The sequence below is a fragment of the Helianthus annuus genome, chromosome 10, assembly GCF_002127325.2.
Source record: "Helianthus annuus cultivar XRQ/B chromosome 10, HanXRQr2.0-SUNRISE, whole genome shotgun sequence".
NCBI classification, from domain to species: Eukaryota; Viridiplantae; Streptophyta; class Magnoliopsida; order Asterales; family Asteraceae; genus Helianthus; species Helianthus annuus.
The window spans coordinates 176,917,730-176,927,931 of NC_035442.2; the positions used below are offsets into that span (position 1 = coordinate 176,917,730).

The window sequence follows — 10,202 nt, forward strand, 5'->3', positions numbered from 1 at the left end:
GTGCCGACCTTTTTACCAAAGCATTTGACAAATCAAGATTTGACTTTTTATTATTGGTAAACGGCATTAAGGTCAAGCAAGAGTAAACCAACATCGGAAAATCATTTTTGTAAATACCTTTGTGTTTTAAATTTGTCTTACTTTGTTGATTTTAGGGGGAGTAAATCCAAAAATCTGAAAATCCAAAAACATCGAAAAATTTCAAAAACACAAAAACAATAGAAAAACAAAAATGAGTTTCCTGGCGAGCAAAAGAGAAAATGATAGTACATCAGTGGTCTATACAAACCTCTTTAAACCTTAAATGAAAAACGATAAGCAGCTCTATATTAGATGTATCGGTAGGCTCACAATCATTTTAAAGTGTGCAGGGTGATATAAACTTAAATCGACTGAAGACCAGGTGGGAACCATTCATTGGCATATGGTCTTAGTACCGAAATTTCGTTTGATAGATTGTCGAGGTTCTGAGATATTCGGTCTTTATGCTGCTTATCATCTGGGTATTATGGTTGTATCTTTTACCGAAAAATAACGGGGACGCAAGTCTAGATCTTCCATGATACTATACATACGTGTACATATTACATACTGCATTCGACCTCAATAAGTGACAAACAATCACATGTCCAATCAAATAAGTGATAAAATATCACATTTATCCGGGAGTCAAGTTCGTCTCTCTGCTGTACGAAAGTACTGACCTGTTCACGGACTTGCTCCTGTGCCCTCATGCATATGAAAATCAAGTTCCTCATCAATAAGTGATTATATCACATAGGGCTTGTTTTCAAATCAAAATAAGTGAGTATCTCACATTTTATACGGTCAAACAGATGATAATCGGTATACTCACCGGTAAGATGAATTCTCGTGCATACCTTGATACGGGAATGTGTCGTGATGTGGATGAACACCGGTCGGTAAGTATAAATCATACCTTAACGTATCCCCTCGCCATGATTACATCTGATAAGTTGAGCTTAAGTGGACAACAATACCGATAATTGTTATAGGATGCTTATTTTAATGTTAACTAACTAAACAACAAGAGTGTTTTGGCATGACCGTACACTGATATGATTCTCTTACCCTCGAAACTCGCAAAAAGAATGTCTGTATATATTTATTTACTGCTTAACTTTTATTGTCTTATTTTAAACAGTTTCGTCGTTTGGTGCATATCAGCACGACATTAGCGGTGATGTCGTTTGATAACACTCAAAGGATATTAAAATTGTTGTCTTTTAATTTCAAAAATACCAAAAAGATTTTAGGTGAGTTTTAATATAAACTTTGAAAAGCCAAAAAGATTTTATTTCTACTTTATTTTAAATCGTACGATGTTGGAGCTCGAGTCTTCGTTTCCTGAAACCTGAACGAAAACCGAATTGACTAAATCTTCATAAACGGTCGAAATTGGCAAGTTTTGAAAGTTAAATCTAAAATTGAGAAATTTATAAAACTTTCAAACTGTCGGACGGTGTTTGATAGTGACATGGTCATTCATGTGTCATTTGTTTATACTAACTATTCCAAGCAGTTGTTCTCATTACGCGTTTAGATTTCTTGCATGTGCAGATTCTAAAGGCTAGGAGAACATGGTCGATGACAAGCTTTGGAATGAAGACACGACGTGAAGGCACTCAAAAGATGAAGATGATCGAGTTGCCGCTGACCATCATCATCACCACAAGGATCTTAAGCACTGAAAATCAAGTCATTCACGAGCATAACTCAAGGGGGAGCTTATGTTAAGGGGGAGTTTGTCAACACACTTCCTACATGATACGGATAGTTTGTTGATACACTTTTTGCTTTCAAGACGTGAAGACTTTGAAGATCCTCCGACATTGAAGACTCGAAAGGACATCCAAGACTTGAAGACACGGAGATCAAAGATGATCAAGATCGAGACAAAGCTACAGCCAAGGGGGAGTTTGTTGGTGCACTTGTGTCTGTACTTTGTCTGTATTCGGTCTCGATGTAAAACGATGTCTATGTTAGTCTTGTAAGTTTGACCAAGTGAACTATCCTCCTAGTTTGACTTGGCCAAACAGTTTGTTTATGAATGTAACATGTCTGGCTCGTAGGATGACTCATCGAAGGATAGTGAGATCCTTCGATGAGATCAAAAGTTGAACCTTCGATGGATAGACCTCGATAGATCACCCTTCGAGGTCACTGTGAACCCTTCGATGGAAGTCTGATTGAAAGATGATCTTTCGATCAGTATTCCTGATCCTTCGACAGGTTTAACATCGATAGATGATCCTTCGTGACATCTATCGGATCCTTCGGACAGACCTGCTGTGTATGGGTATAAATACCCATGCAGTGTGTTCATTTCAGGGAGACAGAGACACAAGAGACAGAAAGATACACTCGAGAGATAGTGAGAGCATTCTGTCAAGAACACACACACACATTAGAGAGTTTGCAATACTGATTTGTAAACATTGTGCTTGTAACCGGAACCTTCATTCGTATTAATACAGGGGTGTTAATCGGTGAACCTTGTGTGTTTTGTGTTTATACTTGTCTCAACTCGGTTGCACTCTAGCTTGGATTCCGCACTCGCTAGTGTGTTAATATAACAAGGTTAAGGTTTAACCTCATCCTCCACGAGGGACCTACAGATCTTCCCTACGTTTAGCATTCCGGTAATTAATAGAAGGAGTGATGTTTCTGGTCTCACAAGAGAAGATGAGATCGGTTTAAGAGAAAAAGAATAACTGATTACGTCTGAACCTGATTATGAAGCATTCAAAACAGATTATTTAAATCAATACTTCGAAAATTTAGATCTGTTGTCAAAAGAACCAGATTGGAATGTCTTGATACTTCAAGGCATGTCATTTAAAGAGTTTCAAGACTGTAAAGCACTTCTAGATATGCTAGAAGATGATGGTTATGTTAGTAAGTATAAGTATTGTTTAGAGAATAAGTTCAATGACATGGTTGATTGGTTTCTCAAAGTAAAGTTAGAGCTTACCACAAGACCTCTTCCACCATATGCTGCAGACAATCGAAAGGTAAGTTTGTTGGAACTATATATGATAGTTAAAAGAGAGAGTGGTCACTGAAGAATAACAAAAAACAACATGTGGGATATGGTTACGAAAGATGTGGGTTTCGATTACAATGAAGGAGTGTATATGAGGCTGATATATGCCATGTACTTAGATGTGCTTGTTTATTATTATAAATTCAAATCGACACAACAAAAGGTAGCCGAGAGAAAGAGATCGTGGAGGATGTAGCAGAAACAAGACGAAGCAAAAGTATGGACAAGAATGAAGGAACAAGCAGGCATATCGGAGCAGAATGTGATGGAGCAGATGAAGAACAATATGCTTTCTTCGTTGGAAATTACTGGTACGGGCTCAACAATTTGCAAAGAGGGAAGAAATTTGATTTCAAGCACACTGAAAAAGCCGTTAATGAAGCAAATAAAAGCGTTATGATGCACTCTCGAAAGAACACTTAAGTTTATGGGAAGTGTATTAGAGTATATAAACTTAATTTATATTATATGTGTATTAGATATTCGAACCTTATGATTATATATGTGTAACGATGATATTATAGAACGGTTATGTTGGTTTGGATGGCACCGTTTCAAGTGGTGGTTATTCCCTCTAAAACCAGCCAACAATAACCGTCATGTATGTTAATGTATAAATAAGTCTTGCCGGCAAATGTAACCGGTACCAAGACATTTCATACTCGAATTGTCCTTTCTATTCGATCTGCACTTTCTTTGTTTCCTGCAAATTCACAATATGAACTCACATGTTCAATCAACTTCCGCTGCACATGTTCTTGATATTCAACAAGTATTTGAGGGAAAATGATTAGGCGAATTATTTGGAGTTGAAAATAACTGGGGGATTGATTTCAAGTGATTAGGCTAACTGTTTAGCCATCACTATATAAACCCAATCATTTGCATTTTCATATAACTTTCCAATTCCCTCAACATCAAATCTCTCTATATGTGAGTGTTTAGATCCAAATATGTGTAAACGTAATTTTGATAATCAATTAGAGCTCGAATGTTTATTTACATGAGATTGTGACTATCATACATATAGGATTGGATTTGCACACGTTTAGACGTAGTTACACACATAGACTCGTAGATCCGATCCGGTTCACGGACCTTCAATTCCCTTTAAAAATTCAACCCCCCAAGTAACTGACATACACTCTAAGTATCATACGTTACGCTAGAGAAAATAGTGATAACCAAAAGTATAACTTCTCACAACTAGGGACCAAAGCCACAATATAAACATTCCACACAGACTATCTGTAAAACTCCTTAATTTATTCATCGAATTGGTATGTTTTATAAACCATCGCAAATGCAGGCAAGTAGCCTCACAAACACAAATTCACAATATATAGAAATTTGATCCAACCTATAAAAGCACACACAATTTTCGTAACATAAATCCATCAAAGTACGAAATCAGAGACACTACATCATATATATGGATTTACGGGGTGATGGTACTCGGTGTATCGTGGGTCTCCGTTGAAGGCGTATAATCATATTCCTTTGAATGATCATTGGGCGTATGTCTAAACCCCATATCCTCCACCTTGCTCAACACATCCTGCATTGTTGGTCGTTGATCAGGTACAATCAATAGGCATTGCTTTGCTATATGCAACAATTGCATCATCTCCTCAATATTATAACTCATCCTTAATTCCACATCAAACATCTCAACCTTCGATTCCTCACATACAACTGACTCGACCAACTTAGAAAAGTGGACCCTTTCCTTCCTCAATGAGGCTTGCTTCGGATTTTTGCCCGTTAAAAGCTCCACTAACAAAACCCCAAAGCTATACACATCAGATTCGAATGTGACTTTCTGGGACTTGGGAATCTCAGGGGCCCAATAACCTGTAACATGGTGGTTATCGAAGATTGACTCGCCAAAAAGTGTGTTGAGACCATAGTCAGACAAGCAAGCATCATTGTTAGTTTCATGTTGGATGAGAATGTTTGATGATTTGATGTTGCCATGAACAACTTTTGTGGCCATATGTAAATTTTTCAGTCCCTTAGCAACACTTAGTACGATTCTCATACGATGGTCCCAATCGAGTTGTGTTCGTTGCGAACCTATACCTCCTGCAAAATAATGACACATTCCTCTTTGATCAATGGAAGCAATTATTGAACTCATTTGGTGTATTTTGAGAAGAATACTATACAATCAAGTTATTTTGTGCAATCTACCATTATAAGCTAAGCTACGTAGCCATATTATTACATAACATGTGTTATAATATAGACAGGGGTGTTGCCAGGATTCTTTTCCTACGGGTTCGAAAATTTTCAAGTGACGGACAACAGGTTGTCTATCACTAAGTTTCAGCTTTTTCTACGGGTTTAATGTTGAAATTTCTACGGATGCGAAGTTGAAATACACATACATATAACAAAAAAAAGGTTTTTTTCTTTGTACGGGTTCGGCCGGGCCGAACCCGTACCCTTATATGTAGTTACGCACAGGGCCGGTCCTAGATTTTTGGAGGCCCAAAACGAATTAAAAATTTGAGGCCCTTTTTAATTTTTTTAGGTTCGTAATTTCGGTTTATATCTAACATGAAATATATTAGGTAGAAACTTATAAAACACTTAACCATTATATAAAGTAGACGATTTCTCTAATCAAATAATGTTGAGATCTAATGCATAAATCAAATCTAAGTTGGTCAAAAGAGTTTAACCTAACAAATAACTACTTAGATTATGTGTGAAAGGAATTAAAACATGCTACTTATTTTAAAAATACTATTGTTATTAGTTAGAAACGATTTTTTTAAATAAATTTTACATGGACTTATCATGTTAAAAATGTGTGGACAAAATTTTTTAGCTTATTAAGTTAAGATTGGTGATTAAAAAAGATGCGTTTATAACCGTTTATTAAAAGAGTGAGTGTGGTGATTAATAATTTTGAGAAATGTACTAGGTGAGATTGGAACCCAGCCCTCTACAAAAACCAAAACTTGTTTTTACAACCAGACTACACTTATATTAATATTAACAAATATCACCGTAAATATTATATTCTTTTTTATAAATATAGATTTATTTATTTTTTAATTTTGGAGGCCCTTTTTTTCCGGAGGCCCTAAGCCGTCGCCTAGCCCAATTACCCTAACGGGCCGGCCCTGGTTACGCGCCTAAATATAGATAACAAATTTAATTACTTTAAAAATGACCTCCAGTGCATCTTTTTATAGGATGTGAGGATATGATAGAAGTTGATATACACTGAAACATTATATAGACAACACTATTCGCAACCAAAACATACGGGAAAAGTGAGCAATTATCATACCCTACACATTAATTGTAACATCGCAATTTGGTTATCAGTTTAAAATAACAGAGAAAGAAGATAGAAGGTATACGTGAATATGTAGCAGCTATCAACTAACTATATAGCCTCGATTTGTATGTAGACTGGTCGTTGTGGTTTAACACAAAAAAGGGCGTTCAAACGTCACGTCATCGCCATGTAGGCAACAAGGTTTAACTAACCATCCGTAAATATATATCACGTTGTGGTTTAACTAATATTTAAATAAAAGAAAAGAAATAATTAGCAGTTCAGCTTGATAAGCTGGATTGAACCATATATTTCTAAAATATTATAATGATGGTTTTCTAAAATTTTGTTATTAATAATTAACATTTTCTTCACAGTCTTAAGATTATTCCCTTCAAATTTAGGCAGGTGGGGGCGGTGCGTTATATCACCATGATACACAAATTCAACGTGTGATACAAGAACAATTACCACCGCCACCTACTTTTTCAACGCGTGATACATCAAGACCGTGATAAAATCAACGTGTTATGGCTTGAGCGTGATAAATGGATGTGAGTGGGTGCGGGGGTTTATTGTTGGGTGTTGTTAGTGATAACCATTGTCATCAAAAAAGGCTGTGAGTGATGAAAAAATGGTCGATGACATGGCGGAAATTGATTGGGTGCTTGTGAGTGATGGAATTCTATCACTAATGACGACCCCCACTTCCCTTATACTATATTCTCTCTCTGATTGCAAGGAAAAACACCACTGACAAGAAATTCCCCAAAAAGAAAGCTTTTGCACCCAAAGTCTTTTTATAGATAATTTATAATGTTAAGCAATTCGATTTTAGGGCATACGGGGTGCCTTCGGGCAACCCCTTCGGTGACCAATTCTCCCGAGCGGTAAGACACCGCCGACAATTAGGGGACCAAGAGAGAGAGTGTGAGACCGGGGTGAGCTCACCGAAGAGAGAGGGAGGAGAGAGAAGCGGCTGTCCAATCACACTTTTTCTTTCTTTTTTTTTTTTTTTTTAAAAAAAAAAAAACCAATTCACCTAAGAGGGGAGTGGCGCCATCAAATTGGGGTGTTAGGGGAGTTTAAGAGGGGAGTTGACGTGGCACACGGGGATTGGTTTGGCGTAAGAGAGGGGACTCACCTATTAGGTGAGCACCCCCTTCACCCTTAAAAATGATGTCTAACATGAATCACATGATGTTTTTTAAATACATCCGTTCATGTCAATTATCTATTAAAAAAAGACTAAAGTTTAATCAAAAGCATATAGAATATTTTTCACAATATGGCTATGGATAGCATATGCATTATTATAGCGCTGTACCCAACATATCATTATTAAAGTTTAACAACGACATGAATCGTGATTCTTTCAATTAAATAAATAAACCCACATAAATATAGGAGACGATGAAAAACTGAATAAATTATTTAAAATGCTGAAGATGAAGAAGAACTTACCATGAAGAAGAGCAGACAAGCTACGAGCTGGAATGTAATCATAAATTACCAATCTCTCATCTCTTGAATAATAATAACCTATCAATGGAACAAAAATATTCTTGTTCTTTATACTCCCCAAACCCTCCATTGTTCTCTTGAATTCGTTCTCTGTCACCACAACATCTTTCAATCTTTTCACAACCACCGTCGTGTTGTCTTGGATCACCTGTTTGTACGACTTCCCAACACTCCCCTCGCCCAAAAACACCGCGGACGCTTTCAACAAATCCTCCAAATCAAAACTGTAAACCCCGTTATCAAACAACACTAACTTGTTCTCCTCCATCCTCTCATCTCTCAGTAGATGTTGTTTGGGTTGCTGATATATCTTCTTCCGTACACCGCAAAGTAGAACTAGCAACACTAGTGATGATCCTAGGGATATACCGACGATTATAGGGGTCTTGTTCTCCTTTTTATCTTCGTCTCCAGGATCCGTAGATTGATACGATGGTGAGCATTTAGTATTGGTAGGAGGACCGCAAAGGAAAATGTTTCGGGAGAAAGCAGATATGTTGAAGTTAGAAAGCGAACGTGGAATCGAACTGTTCAAACTGTTAAACGAAACATCAAAAATATATAAATTCTTAGCATTCATGTGGGGAAGCTGTCCAGAAAAGTTGTTGTTATTTAAAGAAAGGCGGAAAAGTTGGGTAAAGTTGAAGAAATAAGAAGGGATGGTGCCGTTAAAGCGGTTGTAATGTAAGGAAAGGCGGGTAAGGGATACGAGGTTGGAGAAATCAGAAGGAAGTTCGCCATAGAAGCCGTTATAGCGGAGGGATAGGACACGAAGGCTAGTTAACTTTCCAATGGTGTCTGGTGGTATTTGTCCGACAAAACTCTTGGCAGGTAACTGGAGGTGGGTGACGGTGGTGAAGTTGTTGTTGGAGAAGCAATAAACGCCTTTCCAAGAGCAAGCGGGTTCGGACTCGTTCCAGGTGAAGCCAGTAGAGTGACGAATTTTCATAAAGTCGAGGAGTGCTTTCCTCTCCACATCATTCAGGGGAACATCGGGTACCTCTTGGGTATCGGCACTACACTCGTTTTGTAGTGGAAGTATAAAAAGTGACAACAGGAAAACGGCTACTGGAGACATGGAAGATCGAAATGATTTTGTTTGTGGTTGACGGGAGAGAGAGAGATGGCTAGGAAATGTGGCTATTTTAATCCATTTTAGAATGTTATCAATCAGGAGAGGATGTGGGAGGAATATTTATAAAAGGAAGTGTGGCTTTACTCTAGTTTAATTTCACTTGGAATATATAACATAATGTAATAGTTTCGATGCCAAGTTTTATTTGGCACGTGCGTCTTAATCAATAATAACCACGCCGTATGTATATGATTCATCCTCATCCATATGAATGTTTAATAACGGGCACTCTGTTGTTAGTTGAGAGAGAATTTAGAAGAACGTGGTTTTGAGAACTTATAGGATAATGCCCATGGCTTTATAGCCTAGTGGCATCTTGGGGTGTGATAAGACTTTAGGACCATTAGGTCTTGCATTCGATTCCCACAGGGGGGTTTTCCCATATTTATTGGGTTTCTTCCTGAATTGGTGTATAGGCTTTATGCCTAGTGGAGATGAATATGATCGGGTGGTTCCGCTAGTGATACGATAATACTCCAGTGGTCCGTCAGTGATCCAAAATTTGCCGTTCAAAAAAAAAAAAGGATTATGACCAAAGAGAAATAACATATGTAACAATAGCTAAAACTTATATGTTACCGAGTTACATGTACATAACTTGATCAGTTACATCTATGCAATCTACAAAATTCACATATATGGCGTCATATAAATTTTGGGTGTTCATCGTGTTGACCGTTTCCTCGCTCATGGTAGATAAACCAATCAATTTCTTCCCAAAATAAAAGACAAGATCAATTATCAAAATCAATCCATGAGGACTATGAACCATATGTTTTCCATCCTGTTTTGCAAATACATTCAACTGAGCCAAAAAAGCCGAGCAGCCTTTGAAAAGATGAGCATCCTCTGATTGAAATAAAACCGTTGAGGAAGATGAACCATCTAATTTTCGTGTTTTTTTGCAATACGTTCAAAGAAGCCCATTTATGGGAAGTGGTGGACCCATTTTTTTCATTGGACGGAAATCTTTAAAGGTCGGTTGTCTACCGTTGTATAATAAATTTTTGGTCTGCTTCTACTCGGATTGGTTCGGGGCATATAAAAACGATTGTTAAATTAAATTTAATCAACAAAAGTACGTGAAACAGCATTACAAACACACAATGAAAATACAATGTATCTAAAGTTCCTCTCTATTAGTTTTTATTTTTTGAAATATAGCCATAACATCATCTTAG

General features: G+C 37.2%; 1 protein-coding gene across 1 annotated transcript; it reads right to left on the reverse strand.

Annotated features, from left to right (window-relative positions):
• Positions 1-4,316: 4,316 nt before the first annotated feature.
• Positions 4,317-9,215, reverse strand: LOC110886792 (probable inactive receptor kinase At2g26730). Its single transcript, XM_022134637.2, has 2 exons — positions 7,827-9,215; positions 4,317-5,152 (listed from the first exon to the last, which is right to left on the reverse strand). Exons 1-2 carry the CDS (start codon positions 8,962-8,964, stop codon positions 4,506-4,508), a joined length of 1,785 nt encoding a protein of 594 aa, XP_021990329.1. The 5' UTR covers positions 8,965-9,215; the 3' UTR covers positions 4,317-4,505.
• Positions 9,216-10,202: the final 987 nt, after the last annotated feature.